This window comes from Ictalurus furcatus, chromosome 5, assembly GCF_023375685.1.
Source record: "Ictalurus furcatus strain D&B chromosome 5, Billie_1.0, whole genome shotgun sequence".
Lineage (NCBI taxonomy): Eukaryota > Metazoa > Chordata > Actinopteri > Siluriformes > Ictaluridae > Ictalurus > Ictalurus furcatus.
Window position 1 is genome coordinate 1,068,571 of NC_071259.1, and position 17,350 is coordinate 1,085,920.

The following is a 17,350-nucleotide window of genomic DNA, read 5'->3' on the forward strand; positions in this document are numbered from 1 at the left end:
AGTGGAAAAATTCACTGTGATTTCCACTGCACATTGCCTTTAAATAATCTTTTCTGTGCAGGAGATCTGATGGGCCGAGCTCTACAGAACCTGGCGAGTCTCCTGGAGATGCCGTACGGCTGTGGAGAGCAAAACATGCTGCGCTTTGCCCCCAACATCTTCATCCTGCTGTACCTGGAGAGCACCAACCAGCTCACGCCCCAGATCAGGAGCACAGCCGAGACCTACCTCGTGAGCGGTGAGGACTTTGAGTGTTTCAGCTAAGACCTTTTTGACCTACCCCTCCTCTACCATTTCTCCTCCAGGGGTCCCTTTTGCTAATATTTTTTCAATGGAAAAGGTGCATAAAAATAGTTTTAGATATTTCGGCTTTAATTTTATAGTTTATTGTTGATGACTGTACTAGTCTTGTGTTCATCCAATTAATTTCTCTCTCTCTTCCCCTCCCAAGACTTAGATAGTGGGTGGAAATAGCTACATTTAAATAACAAAAATACATGTACATTGCATTAACATCACACAACTCCTTGTTTGTTTCATTTCCTGTACAGGATATCAGAGAGAACTGACCTACAAACACACTGATGGATCTTACAGTGCTTTTGGGATGAGTGATCGATCAGGCAACACATGGTGAGTCTCATAGAATGCAGCTGTAAAAAAGCTGAATCTAAACAAGTAAAGACTGAAATACGCATCCCCCCAATAAACCAGCACTCATATTTCTGCTTCACCTGCTGAATGTCTAAAATGTAAAATTTCAAAGCAATTCTGGAAAAACTAGTGGTCATGTAAATAATAACATGTGTGTCACTTTGTTACAGTAAAATAATCAATAACAACGTAGTGTGATGAAGCGGATTTACTCTTACCACCCTGAAGAGTTTTATTCCTCTTATACCACAACAGTGCCAACAATGAAAATGTAATAATTACATATAGTCTTAATTACTAATGAATACGAATGACACATCATACTTTTTATTAATTTATAGTTATATTTAATGTTGTGGAAAGCCTACTAAAGTTCCTGATCTCACTGTTATATTGGCTATAAACGGTTGTCTGACTGTTACAAAGCACTGACACTGGAGACTCCTTCCATAAATAAACATCTCACAGAAAACAATTAAAAGCCATATTAAATCATTATATATTATATATTTATTCAGTTGTAATTAATCTGATGTTTATATATTTACATCAATTTATATATAGATGCATTTAAGTTGATGTCTGAAACACAAAAGAGTCCTGCAATGTTTTCTACATTCCAAATAATATTGTGGTTTTGATTTCAGACTACAGACCTGATCATGTTTGTGTTCTCAGGTTGACGGCGTTCGTGATGAAGTCTTTCGGAAGTGCCAAGAGATACATCTTTGTAGATCAGATGTTTGTAGATCAGGCGAAGGCCTGGCTCGGTCAGCAGCAGCAGGCTAACGGATGCTTTGCCTCAGTGGGACAACTCTCCAACAATGCCATGAAGGTCAGGAGACCAGTCTGAGACCAATACCATGTGCTGTTAGAGGACAATAATTAACAGCAGGTGGTGTGATGAAATGGAGTTAGTGCCACAGACTTAATGTTGATTATTTGTCTCTAACAGCACATTCTGGAGTGTCTTATTCTTCTTATAACACTGCTGTGTGCCAACAATTACATTGTTTTGTGTATTAAAGGTTGACACTTTTTTAATCAGTTTATAGTTACATTTAATGTTCGTTAAACAACATTTGAGTTACACAGCTTGTCATGTTACCGAGAATCCATAAAAGAGTAAACTCATTTTACTCACTGTTACAAAGCTCTGACACTAGAGACTCCTTCCATAAATGTTACATAAACACCAACACATAAGCGATTACACATTTTATAACTCATTTATGTATATCATCCACTGTACGAGTCCCTGTGAACAAGCTGTTACTATAGAAACGATATCAGATTAGAATGAGTGCATTAATATAAACCTGCGATTTGTAGCTGCACTAATGTCACTATCTTCCAGTGCTGGGATATAAACTATATTTAGTTTTGGGTCTGAAGAATTACAGTAATAATCTCTCTCTCTGTCTCTCAGGGAGGGGTGAATGATGAGGTGACTCTCTCGGCGTACGTTGCAGCTGCAATACTGGAGCTCAATTATACAAGTGCAGTGAGTAAACTGTTTCACTGATGAACTTTTACACACACAAATTCAGTGAATTTTGGATCATCACAGATGGTAATGTAAAGATACACAAAAATGATAAAACATACACTACAACACGTATGGGAGCAAGTGGTGATTTAATATATATATATATATATATATATATATATATATATATATATATATATATATATATATATAAGGTTGTTTTTTTTTGTTTTTTGTTTTTACAACAAATCAGTTTTTCAGCAACTTACAAAACATATTCATTAATGCCTGGTTTAAAGTTTTGTATTTAAGGTGTTCGCTAGAAAACAACACCTCCAGTTAATTTTAGATGATTTTATGTATAATGTATGAAATAACAAGCGTAGATTGAACACCTTGTTTGAGAATGTCTTGTTGTAAACAAAACAAAGAAATTGACAACACAGACTTAAATAAATATATATTTATATGTACATTTTGTGGTGCAAAGATATTGACTTGTCTCTCGTGAATGGATCATGATCTACACATGTTAATATGTATACAACAGGATCCTGTGGTGAACAGGAGTCTCGCGTGCCTGAGGAATGCGTACACTCAAGTGAACTCCACCTACGCCAAGGCTCTCCTTTTCTACGCCTTCACTCTAGCTGGAGATCAGGCGATGAGGAACACGCTCATCTTAGACCTGGATGCAAAGGCCATAGTCTCAGGTTTGATGCTCCAAGTCTGTCTGTCTATCAAACCACCACACAAGGAAAAATTGACAAACCTTCTCCAACAGCTGACACAGGGCGCTGTACATGTGTAGGCCAATATTTAATAATGGTGTAACATTGACACTGTCTCTATCTGTATCTGCATCGTGCTCTGAATAACTGTATCTGTATCTAGACTGGAACTACTTCCCCTTTTCTTCCCAATTTGATCACCCAATTCTCACCCAGCATCCAGCCTTCCCCTATCATAAGACATCTATTAAACAGAGAGGGTGAAGGCTAACACATGATTCCTCCAATGTGTGAAGCCAACCAGTTGCAACTGTTGTTCATGCTGCGTAACAGAGCAGTTTAACACACTCGGAGGAATGTGCTCTCTACCCTCTTCTGCATACACGAGCTCACAGGCACCAACAACCATCTAGTGATGCTGTGATTGACAGGGGAATGAGTATACCATCTCTCCCACCCTGAAAGCATCCGTATGGAAATGTATTCTGTACAAACACATTCAGGCGTTTTAAACCTTTTCGTTGGACAACCTTGAGTCAATGGCTTCAGTTTTTCTCTAATATCTCCCTCAGGGGGCAGGAGGTACTGGAGCAGAGTGAATGATGGGTCTGTGATGGACTCTTTGGAGGTGGAGATTACCTCGTATGTGCTTCTGGCTCTGATGTCTGGACCCCAGCTCTCCGGGTTTGGCCTGGGTTACAGCGCCAGCATCGTCCGTTGGCTTTCTCAGCAGCAGAACCCCTTTGGGGGTTTCAGGTCTACACAGGTACAAAGCTTCAACACATCAGTCTCATACTTTAGTTTGCATGTCCTTTCCCCTTTAACTTCACACCTTTTACACAAAAAACATACTGCACTTCCTAATTGTTTTACAAATGCTATTCAAAGATTAACAGCTATGTCATGGCTTATGTGACAAGCTTTTACAATGTACCGAATTGAACAGTTAAATGAAAGGAGTAACTGGACATCTATATTATTTACTTTCCTATATTCTTTATGAATTTGCACTAGTAGCTAATCTACAAATGTGTCCCAAAGTCTAGAATGCAATTTGTATGCACTGCATCATTTAAAGCATAATTCGCTTATACTTGGACACAGTGGTCACTTTATTTAGCTTAATTTCTAGCCCTTGCCCATATCTCACTCTGTCCAATTACTTTAATTACTGTCCCTATGTGTCACGATCTTCCCTTCTGGCAGCACGCTCGGAGAACCGGAGGGCACGTGCATGCACAAGCTACGTGCACGAGTGCTCAGCGAGCGCATACTCTTCGGATGTTGATAACCGTGACATTGCTTATTGTGGACACGTGCGTTTGTTTTGTTTCTGTTCTGTCTCCTCCCTGTTTTGTCACTGGTTGTTGTTCGAGGGTGTGGCTTTATTGTTTGCAGCTGCCAGCACTTAGTGCTGATTATGTTCGGGATATATACCGCTCACATCCCTGTACACCTCACGGAGTATTAGATATAGTATAGGTCATAGTCTTAGTTCATGTTACGTACCTTGATAGATTTAGTTAGTTTACCACGATAGATTAGTTCATTTAGACCACACTGGTGTTGCTGCTTCCAGTTCCCTGTCATAGTTTTATGTTTCCTGTTTTTTGATTTGACCCTGTTTTCTGTGACCGCGACTTAGATTCCTGCTTTGCCCCGTTTATGCCTGTTTGCCGATCGCCTGACCCACTGCCTGTTTTTGACTACGCATCTGATTCACGATTTGGATTTATCTGCCTGTCTCCTTTAAATAAAAACGTCTTTACCTGCGCTTGCTTCCGTATTCTACTCCCTTACATCTCGGGACATGACACTATGCTTTAGACTATATATTTATATTCTGTGTAAAAATTTACCTAATGCACAGATCCAATATACTGTATTGACACACCTCTGATTTTTCCCCAACTGTTTACATTCATTTAAGACATAACCGACTGTGTTTACATGAATACTCGGCCAGACCTGCATGTTGACGTGTGTATGTAGTTATGTAACCGTCCAAGCGTAATAAGCCGCTAAAGAGAACTCAATCCGGTACTTGCACGATGAGAGCGAGGGAGACATACATTAATTTCTAGTTACCTTAACTTTATGTTTCTATTCATTTATTATCTTTATTTTCGTGTTACACGTGACGTGGACTCGACTGTACTCTGAAAAATTTCATAGTCCAAAATTCCAGAGTCCGTGTCAAGTTCGAGTACAAATTTACCCGAGTGTGAAACATGCCCGAGTTCTTTCATAATTGGACTCTAGTTCGAATCGAGTACCTCTAACTATTACTGTACTTATTTATTATTAAGTTTATTATTATTATAGAAGCACACATCTGGTTACTACTCACTAAAATTCAAATGTGTACTTGGGTAAAACAGCACCAGCATGAATAGAGTTTGATCACATTTTTGTTCTCTTTATACTCTTATCCATCCATACAGGACACTGTCGTGGCTCTCCAGGCTCTGTCAAAATACAGTTTCACCACCTACCGTCCAGCAGGAGATGTTAATGTTACTATAACATCACCATCAGGGGTGATTAAGAAGTTTACCATCAATCAGAGTAACAGGCTGCTGTATCAGGAGAGTCAGCTGCAGGAGGTTCCTGGAAATTACAACGTCAAAGCAAAAGGGAAAGGCTGTGTGTATGTGCAGGTCTGTACATCACCATTTCAATTCAATTCAATTCAATTCAATTTTATTTGTATAGCGCTTTTTACAATAGACATTGTCTCAAAGCAGCTTTACAGAAATATCAACATGGTATACAGATATTAAAGGTGCAAATTTATCCCAACTGAGCAAGCCACTGAGTGGCGACGGTGGCAAGGAAAAACTCCCTAAGATGTTTTAAGAGGAAGAAACCTTGAGAGGAACCCGACTCAGAAGGGAACCCATCCTCATCTGGGTAACAACAGATAGTGTGAAAAAGTTCATTATGGATTTATATGAAGTCTGTATGGCCTTAGGAGCAGCCGTAGTCCCAGCAGTCTGGAATTAGAGAAGACTTCAGCTCCATCCAGAGGCAGAAAGGATCTGGATCTCTAGTATCTCCATAAATTCGTGTGGGGCTCGGCGAAAGGAGAGAGGGAGAAAAAAGATAATTATGACTGCGAAGTAGTAGAACAGAATCTAGTCAGGGTAGGCTTGAGTAAACAAATACGTTTTAAGCCTAGACTTAAACACTGAGACTGTGTCTGAGTCCCGAACACTAATAGGAAGACTGTTCCATAACTGTGGGGCTCTATAAGAGAAAGCTCTTCCCCCTGCTGTAGCCTTCACTATTCGAGGTACCATCAAATAGCCTGCATCTTTTGACCTAAGTAGGCGTGGTGGATCATATAAAACCAAAAGGTCGCTTAGGTATTGTGGCGCGAGACCATTTAGTGCTTTATAGGTTAATAAAAGTATTTTATAGTTAATGCGAGATTTTACTGGGAGCCAATGCAGTATTGATAATATCGGTGTGATATGGTCGTATCTTCTAGTTCTAGTTAGGACTCTAGCAGCTGCATTCTGGACTAATTGGAGCTTATTTATATTCCTACTGGAACATCCATACAGTAAGGCATTACAGTAATCTAATCTAGAGGTGACGAATGCATGAACTAGTATTTCCGCATCATGTAGTGACAATATGTTTCTTATTTTAGAAATATTTCTGAGATGAAAGAAGGCTATCCTAGTAATATTATCTACATGAGCATCAAATGATAGGCTGGAGTCAATAATCACTCAAGGTCTTTAACTGCTGCACATGATGAAACAGAAAGACCATCCAGAGTAACCATGTGATCAGAAAGATTACTTCTAGCTACACGTGGGCCTAATAAAAGTATTTCTGTTTTATCAGAATTAAGTAGAAGGAAGTTAATTAACATCCAATGTCTAATGTCCTTTACACAATCCTCAACTTTACTAAGCTTCTGTCTGTCTTCTGGCTTCGCTGAAACATACAACTGTGTATCATCAGCATAACAGTGGAAGCTAATTCCATGTTTACGAATAATTTGACCTAGGGGTAGCATATATAAAGTAAAGAGCAGTGGGCCTAAAATAGAACCCTGTGGAACTCCAAAAGTAACCTCAGTACGCATGGAGAAATCACCATTTACATCTACGAACTGATAACGATCGGTCAGATAAGACCTGAGCCAGGAGAGGACTGTTCCCTTAATACCAACAACATTTTCTAATCTATCAAGTAGAATAGTGTGATCTATAGTATCAAAAGCTGCACTAAGGTCGAGTAACACAAGCAGCGAGACACAACCCTGATCGTAAGTCAGTAGAAGGTCATTTACTACTTTAACTAACGCTGTCTCTGTGCTATGATGAGGTCTAAATCCTGACTGATACATTTCATGAATGTTATTCCTATCTAAGTACGAGCATAACTGCTTTGCTACAACCTTTTCTAAAATCTTAGAGATGAAGGGGAGATTTGATATTGGTCTATAGCTGGACAATTGAGACGGGTCAAGATCAGGTTTTTTAATCAAGGGTTTAATAACTGCTAATTTAAGTGATTTAGGTACATAGCCAGTGCTTAGGGAAGAATTGATTATATTTAGAAGTGGTTCAATTACTCCTGGACAAATCTGTTTAAACAAACATGTAGGTACGGGATCTAGTATGCAAGTTGATGAATTGGCTGAAGAGATTAATGTAGTGAGTTCGGTCTCTCTAAGCGGAGCAAAACACTAAACATTGATCTGATATTGCTACATTGTCATGTAATGGGTTTGTTACAGTACTGTCCGGTTTTAATTTAATGGCCTGTATTTCACGTCTAATATTTTCAACCTTATCAATGAAAAATTTCATGAAATCTTCACTGCTATGTAATGATTGAGTGTTTCTCTCTGTAGTGGTTTTTTCCTAGTTAATTTTGCTACTGTGTTGAAAAGGAATCTAGAATTGTTTTGTTGTCTCCTATTAAGGTGGAGAAATAGATTTTTCTAGCATCGCCAAGAGATTTCCTATATTTCAGTAGGCTCTCCTTCCATGCTGTTTGAAATATCACCAGTTTGGTTTGACGCCATTTACGTTCTAATTGTCAAGTTGTCTGTTTTAAGGTTCGCGTTTGATCGTTATACCAGGGTGCTAATTTTTTTTCTCTAATTATTTTCCTTTTGAGTGGAGCCACTCTATCTAGCGTGTAGTGGAGTGTTGACTCCAAGCTTTCAGTCGCCTGATCGAGTTCTGTGTGATCTGACAGTGGTCCAAATCTAATTGATGTTTCTGCGAGGTTATTTATGAAGCTCGGTGCAGTAGCTGATGTGTAGGTACGTTTTACGCGGTAGCGAGACGAGGTGGAAATATTATGATCAATACGTATTATGAACGAGATAAGATAATGGTCTGAGACAACTTCAGACTGCGGAAAAATGATAATATTTTCTATACTTAGTCCGTATGTTAGTATGAGGTCAAGAGATTTCCCACTTTACTTTCTTATCACAGTTCCTCAGGTGTAAATATGACTGAAATCTTTATGAATGTGACTTTTTTTCTGGGTGGAAATGAGAATTATTGGGTAAAAAGTGTGTAATGTCATCACTTTTTTCTGTTTGATTGTTTCTCTCTCTTCCTCACCGTGCCCTTGTCTTTGCAGGCTGTTCGTATGAACATGTTTGCCTTCAGTTTACCTATAAACAAGTTTACTTGGAAGATATACGCATTCAAAATTTACCGCCTTTCTCTAACACCAATACGGATCAACAAATTTTATGGCATCATTCTACACTTCAACTTCATCAGATTTTCTGTTCAATTAAATACTGTCTAGAATCTGAAGTGTCCCGCCCACAACATTATACAAATCCATGGGTTTTAACTGTCAAGCACGTTTTAGCGTGACTATGACAAACAAGCGTTACTGTACTGGTCACTTTTGTACATGCACAATTTCTCTCCCAATAGATGTTTTATCTGGAACAATGGTAATTTCACATGTAACAAGAAGTCACTGTCCGTGGAGAATTGGTTCCATCATAACATATTAACTGTAAACGAGATTATTGGCAAGAATGGGTAATTATACACTTCTAAATGGAAAAAAGAATTACAAAAAAAATATTTAAGACTATCCCCAGTGGCATACCAACTTTAACCAAATCTTCAGTTGTAGATATTAATGATTCAACCTTACAAAGTCCCCAACTTTTAGTAAATGGTCTTTCCATTTTTGATATACTTTTTAATAATAATTTTATAATAAACTCCATTATTGTTTGATTCAATCCTTCATGCAAATCAAGCTGGCTTAAACCTCACCATTTATAACCTGGACAGAACGTTTTAAATATAAATCTGTCTTCTCTACCTCGTTTAATGTTCACGTTAAAATGGACCCTTCAAATAATTAATTAAAACCCTGTGATATGTTACTTTTCTGAAACACAAAATTACATCATTAATCTTTTAATTATTTTAGTTTTGCATTCACAAGATGAGAGGAACTACAAAAAGAAAAAAAAACCTTCATATTACATTCTGTAACACTGATCTTAAGATATACTTTGAAGCCCTTTCGAACATGAGAATATAAAAGAAGAAACTTAAGAAAACTGTAAAAATGTTAAAGCTCCCAGCACATTTCTAGTAGTAGGACAGGGTCCTCATCTCTTCAGTGCTCCCTAAGTAACATGTTTCAGCTGGTTAATAGATATACTGTTAACTGGCTAATTAACCAAGATCAATTAAGTATGTTTTAATGTAGTAAGCTCACTTTGTGCAACTGTTACCTCACGTTAAATAAAAACTATGCTAACGAGTTTACCGTTACCTCAAAATGTAAGCTAGTTTAATTTGTTAAAATACTTCTGAGGAATAACTTTTCAAAAACCTGAACTATATTTCAATCTAAATCATATATCACAATCATTCTTTTTAAATGCATATTTTGATTTTTTTGGATTACTGTTGTTAAAAAGATGTTAAAACGCCAGGTATGCGTCAGGCTTCCGTCATATGCTATTGGTTTGCTGCAGTGACTTCTGGGACTTCAAGTGTGTTCGTTCCGCTGAGGTCTGCATTCGATGCATCCTTGATATCAAGACAAATCTTGGTAATTTCATACTGCACGTCCCCGGCACTTGCATTCTTGAGTATTGGAATTGAACTTCGTCAGTGGATAATGACATAGAACGAGTTCACAAGCACGAAAGATCGCATAAGAATGCATGTTGAGAAATTGGTATTTCTCAATTGGCTGATTGGTACAGGACCCATCCGCTTCAGACTGATCCAACCAAGAAGGGCTTCATTAAACCCCACACCTTCTCAATACTGACACAAAATAATCTTAATGCAGATGTGTGACTGTTGTATTTTTATGTTGGCTTGATATTTAATACATTTTATATATGGCATGTGTATTATGCCAAAATACGTGAAACTTGGCAACCCTGCTGAAAAGAGGATGAATTGTGCTAATATTGTGGGGGTTTTTTTTCCCTTCTAGTTCACTTTGTGCTACAACATCCCTCCTCCTCCTGACCACACTTCATTTACTATCTCAGCTTCAGCATCTGGTAAATGCAGCATCCCAAATCCATCTCTGGAAGTGAAAATTACTGTCAGGTGAGCTCCGAATCAACAAAGTGACAAAAACGGAGAATGGAGAATTCATTCCTTTAATATATGCATATATGCATGCAAGCATATTTATTTACTATTGTGGATCATGTCTACAGTTATTAAATTGATATCAACAATATAGTTGACAGGGAATGCAAAAGTTAGCATGCATGTAGGAAAAATGCAGCAAAGAAATTAAGACTTTTAATTATCCTTCCTTATACATTCCTTGGTTATTACTTTGCATCTTGGCGAAGTTTTCTCTAAGGAGATGTTTATTCATCATTTATGGAAGGAATCTCCAGTGTCAGGGCTTTATAACAGTCAGAGATAATGATGTAACTTTCAGTTTTCCGACATCTTCAGGACAGAGGAGTCTACACTTCTTTGCGGTTTTTCAATAACATGACAAGCTGGGTTTTATTTTTGTTTTATTAACTTCAGGAGAGAGAAAAAAGTGAGGTGGTGAGGGAAAGACTGTTCATAGCTGCTATAATGTAAGTTACTGTAGGGCCACAAGATAGACAAAACAATTATTCATGAAATAACCTATACTTGTTCATTTAGATAAATATAAATCTGTGAGAGTCATTGTATAAACATAATGTTCAGATATCAGTTTTATATGAGCATGTATACATATATTTATAAGGATTTCTGACACAGTTAAAATACTGAACTGCAATAATAAACATAAACTCAGTATAATGTTAATAATGTTTCTCTAGTAGAATTTACTTTTAGAAAGCGGTGTTAATTAGAGTATTAGAAAACTTTTCATAACATTTGATGAACAAATCAGAAAGTGTGAGGGCTTTAATGATCTTTAAATTTCAGGTATAACGGTCAACGATTGGAGACCAACATGGTGATCATTAACGTCAAGCTTCTGTCTGGATTCAGTGCGGATGGGACGTCTGTGATGCTTGTGAACAGCAGTCCAGATGTAATGTAGACCTTTAACTTTAATTATTATTATACACTGAACATCGAGTATCAGGGAAAAGTTGTTCAGCCGTGGTGACAGAACAGTTTTCATTCACAGTTTTCAACACTTTTACTCGTTATCATATTACTGGATCAGTTTATGTTCACATGTTTGGTTTTGTTCTTACAGTCGACTGATGGATCTGTGAACAGTGTGGAACAAGCTGATGGTGAAGTCAATATCTACCTGAATGGAGTAAGAGCGCACACACAGCTTTACTAAAACACTGGGCTCCTCTGATGTTCATGTTAAAATCATATCTGTAACTATTAACATTTAACTAAAACCACAACAATAGCATATTAGAACGAGCACATTCATATAAACCTGTGATTTGTAGCTGCAAAACTGTCAGAGCTGCTGTTATAAAAAATTATCACAGCTCTGTGCTGATGAATTTTCTATAACATAAACAGATTAAAAATGTATAATTGTTGATATAGTTTTCTGTAAAGAGACATTTATGTAACATTTATGGAAGGAGTCTCCAATATGAGTGCTTTGTGACAGTCCGAGGTTAAGCTGTAACATAAAAAAAAAAAAATTCCAACATCTTCAGGAAGGGGTTTTACATGTTGTGGTTTCTCAGGAACATGTCAAATGATTTATCTTATTAACTTTGATAGAGAAACAAAGAGGCTGGTGAGAGAATGACTGTTTATAGCTGCTATAACCTAAGTGAGAAGAGGAACTAACATCTTCCACAGAATTAAATATAAATATAATTTGATCAAAAAAAAAGTATGACGTTCTCTAATAAAAATTGTATTTTAACAGTATTTGGAAATTGTTGTGATATAAGAGGAGTAAAACACTTGGGGATGTGCTGTTCTAGGAAAATAATCAGCATTGGGCTGGTAACAGTAAGTCCGCTTCATCGCACCACCCTGTCACTTAGTATTTTACTATAACAGCACCACAGAGAGTTTAATTCCTTCTGACCAATCAGAAACAACTTCATGGTATAATAAAATATTTAGAAAGGGTGACGTTAGTTTTAATCTCATTTTCTCCGCCTCTTAATCTGTCCTCATCGGCCATCAGCGGGATCCCTGATCACAGACTCAATGTCCATCAGTTTTATTTGCATCAAGATTGAAATAAGATTATTATTATTATTCTACACTGCTATAAAATGTAATGAGATGGTCTGAACAGAACAGGAGGATTAATTTAGTTTAATATCTCCTGTCTGTTTCAGCTGAAAAAAGGAGTGGAGAAGGTGTACACCCTGAGGATCGTGCAGGACATTGCAGTGGAGAAACTGAAACCAGCCGTTGTGAAGGTTTACGACTACTACGAGATCCGTATGTATCATTCTGTTAATCTTTATCAATCATTAAAAGCAGATGTTTTTTTTGTCCAAAAAGCTTAGTGTATGAACTTAACCATGGTTTCTATTTTTATCTTTGACTTTAGGTGACTCGGCTGTAACTGACTACACCTCACCATGCACTTAATACAGAAAACGTGCACTTTAATCCATCATCTCTTTTCCTTTTCACTTTTTTCTCCATATTTTACTTTCATCTACAGTAAAACTGCAAATTCACAAAAGTTTAGTAAGTACTTAATGATATCTGTCTTAAGTGAAAAAAAAAATTTAAAGTCTGTCATGTTATTATGATCAACTTAAACATACAGTACATCTTTTGTTGTGAGTGTAACGGACACAATGCAGGAGATTTCAACTTTGTACATGTCTATAATACTACTATGTACTAAAATTCTTTGCATATGTACTGTATACTGTTGAGATACTGTATACGTTAAAAATTCCTGTTTCTTTATATTGTAGATCATCTACTTAAAAATCTTTATTCTGCAGATGTAATCACAAGGCAATTCATGAGGTGCTGAGCAAAAATATTAATAAAATGATTAAATGTGTCGATCCTGAGCAGCGCAGCAGAAATGTCTTCACCGTATTGTTGAGATTTAGAATTTGAACTCTGACATGAAAATTCCATACAACAGATAAACGTGTGTACATACAGTACATTTCCTCCAGCTCCAGTCATCATTATTCTCACCTGTGTCTTGTTTTCTCGTCTCGTCTATGTATGTATTTAATTTAACTTATAGTCTGTTGTTGCAAAGTCTTGTTCCATGCTTCTAGACTGCAACCTTGTTCATTATTAATAGTTTAAACACTCATGGTTGTGCTGTTATAGGAAAATAATCAGCGACAGGGTGGTGTGACGTAGCCAGATGTGTAGCAGAGTTACTGTTACCACACTGAAGTTGATAATTTTCCTATAACAGCATGCCCCAAAGTGTTTTCTTCCTCTAATATGAAAGAATCACACATCATATATTTTTAGCTGTTTAAATTTACATTTAGTATTGTGGACAATATTATTATTAAGACAAAAACCCACAGCTTGTTGCTGAGACACTGAAAAGTATAAACTCTACTGGCCTGAACTCCTCCCAGCTACATCTTTACCCCTGACTGTTACAAAGTGCTGACACTGGAGACTCCTTCCATAAATGTTAAATAAATGGCTCCGTATCAATGAAAGTGGCACCATATCAACGATTACAAACACGTTTAAGTCTGTTTATGTGCCATACAAGTACCTGTGAATGATCTGTTACTATAGAAACAATTGAACATATTCATACAAGCTCATTAATTGATTTACTTTTAATTTTACTTTCTGATATAGAGCTGATTACTGATATTTGAGCAAATATGTAGCTTTAAATTGTTAACATACTGATTCAGACTTAATTCTAAGTGATTTTACTCTAGTCCTGAATAAATAAACAGATGCTTACTAATCCAGCAAAGCCTTGTTTCTAATTAACGACAGTTTTATCAGGATTTCATTACTGAGCCTGATGCTTTCCTACAAGATGCAGTTTGTTCATACGGAACGTGTTTTCTGTAAATTGATCGCTCTGCTGTTGCACACTGGTGTCATGTTCAGGGTAAAGAACATGACTGTATGGTTGCTGTTGACAAAATATACTGGATTAAAAACAGTCAGGTTAATGAACCTATTTTCCTACCAACATCTACAGATAATATAGTTTTTCTTTCAAACAGGATCTCTAATTTTAGAAAAGATGAAAATCAGAGACAGTGGTGAAAGCTAAGTAATAATTTTAATGTTTGCTTTAATGCCTAATATATTTAAAGTCATCATCTTTAAATATGAAAACACCATAATGTGCTGAAAACCATTCAGTGTGATTTTGAGTATTCTACTGTGAATTCATCTTACTGTAATGTTTGTGTGCACAAATTATATCATAATGTTATAATTTTAATGAATTATTATGAATTTGACGTTAAAACCCCTCAGAAAACCTGTCAGATTAATTGATGTAAGCCAGATAGCATTAGCGAAGAAGATAATAAACTTCTACAAAATGTAACTTTTAAATCCTCTCAGAAATCCCAACAGGTTAGCTCATATTAACTAACCTGCATTAGCAGTGAACATTGAGAACATTTGAGAATTTGGCTTAAAGATCCTCTTAGAAATGCTAATGGGATAGATCATGTTAGCTAGCTAGTATCGGCTGTAAAGATTATGAATTTAATGTAATTTTAAAAATCCTCTTAAAGATTCTGTAAGGTTACCTTATGTAAGCTAAATAGCATTAGGAATAAAGATGTTTTAATGAATCTGACTTAGCCCCCCCCCAAAAAAAAAAAAAAAATCAAATAGTATATTTGAAAGAGCTGGCACCCTGTCCAGGGTGTACCCCGCCTTGTGCCCAATGCTTGTATATGTATATGAGAAAGATTTTGTTTGTGTGTATGAGAGATGAAATGATTCTTAGTGATTATTCAGCATTATTTCTAATAAGATATGTTAGTGACTTAGTAGACAAGATGAAATAGGGTTAATCAGGCTTATCATAAACACATCTGAAAATGAATACCTTTTTTTATCATTGACACAATGAGTAACTAGTTTTCTAGCATGGGTTAATGCTGCTACTAAATTCAATTAAGTAGTTTACCGGATCAGTTTGATTAGCATTCTCCTCGCTAGGCTCAGGTACGGAGGGAGAGAGGTGTTGGTGAGAGAGGTGCATCTGCAGCTGCAGGTGCTTGTTCATCATCACTGGCCCTGCTACTAGATCTCACTGTCCTTGGCTGTAATGCTAGAGCCATCAGAGCCTGCAGTACTGCAACTTACAGTGCATCCAGAAAGTATTCACAGCGCTTCACTTTTTCCACATTTTGTTATGTTACATCCTTATTCCAAAATGGATTAAATTCATTATTTTCCTCAAAATTCTACAAACAATACCCCATAACGACAGCGTGAAAGAAGTTTGTTTGAAACCTTTGCAAATTTATTTAAAATAAAAAACAAAAAAAGCGCATGTACATAAGTATTCACAGCCTTTGCTCAATACTTTGTTGAAGCACCTTTGGCACCAATTACAGCCTCAAGTCTTTTTGAGAATGATGCTATAAGCTTGGCACTCCTAGTTTTGGGCAGTTTCTCCCATTCTTCTTTGCAGGACAACTCAAGCTCCATCAGGTTGGATGGGGAGCGTCGGTGCACAACCATTTTCAGATCTCTCCAGAGATGTTTAATGGGGTTCAAGTCTGGGCTCTGGCTGGGCCACTCAAGGACATTCACAGAGTTGTCCTGTAGCCACTCCTTTGCTATCTTGGCTGTGTGCTTAAGGTCATTGTCCTGTTGGAAGATGAACCTTCACCCCAGTCTGAGGTCCAGAGCGCTCTGGAGCAGGTTTTCATCAAGGATGTCTTTGTACATTGCTGCATTCATCTTTCCCTCGATCCTGACTAGTCTCCCAGTTCCTGCCGCTGAAAAACATCCCCACAGCATGATGCTCCCACCACCATGCTTCACTGTAGGGATGGTATTGGCCAGGTAATGAGTGTTGCCTGGTTTCCTCCAGACATGACACTTGCCATTCAGGCCAAAGAGATCAATCTTTGTCTTGGTCTTGGTCTGAGAGTCCTTCAGGTGCCTTTTGGCAAACTCAAGGCGGGCTGTCATGTGCCTTTTTTTTTCCTAGCAGACCCCATTTCGTTATTAAGTATTTTCAAGTTGTTTTCATAGATAGCTTGGTGAACTATTAGCTTTGTGTGCTTCCAATGCTATTCTGCAGTCTCTTATTAGTCTTACAATGGAGCTACTATTTCTCCAAGGGTCAGCTTTAATTATCCCAGAGACAGTTTTTATTTTTAAAGTGGCAACAGAGTTAATACTGACAGAGGTCATCCTGACATTAAAGCTCACCACTAGAGTGTCTAATGAAGGAAGTGAAAGAGGCTGGAGAGATGATATGAGCTCCATGAAGGTCGCAGCTATATCAGCAGTGAGATAGCACTTAGTGACAGTCCTCTTATCACTCACAGTGTTAGTACATGCTGAAATTTCAAAGAAGACACAATAGTGGTCAGAAATGACAATGTCAACTATTTTTGGTTCATTAATAGCACCACATGTTGATAAATGTGCTTGAATTTCAACAAGCTACTTGTTGTAAAGGTGCCTCAGGATATGGCAAGGATTCCCTGTAAAAATGACCTCTGGAATCCGTGGATTTCCTGCTCACCAATGGAAAAACTGGACAACCATTGTTTCTCTCCTTTGTTTGAAGGGACTGATTGACAGCAGACACTATGAAATGTGGTTTGACTTTATACACACATGCATTATCATATGCTCAAGAGACAGACTAGAAATAGCTGACGGGTATCTGTAAAGATTTTTGTCCAATTATGTTCATCTCTATGGGTCACTGAACTGCTCACCAACATGCATCTGCATTTACATTTAAAAGATTATATTTTAGCTTATGGACCTGTCAGTGCATTTTGGTGCTTTCCTTTTAAGAGGTTCGAGAGGGATTTTAGGGCACTATCATAACAACAGAAGCATTGAAGTTCAAATCA

The 17,350-nt window shown here is 37.3% G+C and overlaps 1 protein-coding gene across 1 annotated transcript in view; it reads left to right on the forward strand.

The window, feature by feature from the left end:
* The window catches only part of LOC128607324 (alpha-2-macroglobulin-like protein 1), a 32,086-nt gene extending 18,603 nt beyond the window's left edge, over positions 1-13,483 (forward strand). The window contains exons 23-34 of the mRNA XM_053624058.1: positions 62-238; positions 552-633; positions 1,333-1,489; positions 2,084-2,158; positions 2,694-2,856; positions 3,447-3,640; positions 5,319-5,534; positions 10,348-10,466; positions 11,301-11,409; positions 11,581-11,646; positions 12,653-12,758; positions 12,871-13,483. Coding sequence (XP_053480033.1) covers positions 62-238; positions 552-633; positions 1,333-1,489; positions 2,084-2,158; positions 2,694-2,856; positions 3,447-3,640; positions 5,319-5,534; positions 10,348-10,466; positions 11,301-11,409; positions 11,581-11,646; positions 12,653-12,758; positions 12,871-12,911 — 1,505 coding nt within the window. The 3' untranslated portion in view covers positions 12,912-13,483. The remainder of the gene's footprint in view (positions 1-61; positions 239-551; positions 634-1,332; positions 1,490-2,083; positions 2,159-2,693; positions 2,857-3,446; positions 3,641-5,318; positions 5,535-10,347; positions 10,467-11,300; positions 11,410-11,580; positions 11,647-12,652; positions 12,759-12,870) is intronic.
* The last annotated feature ends 3,867 nt before the right edge of the window (positions 13,484-17,350 follow it).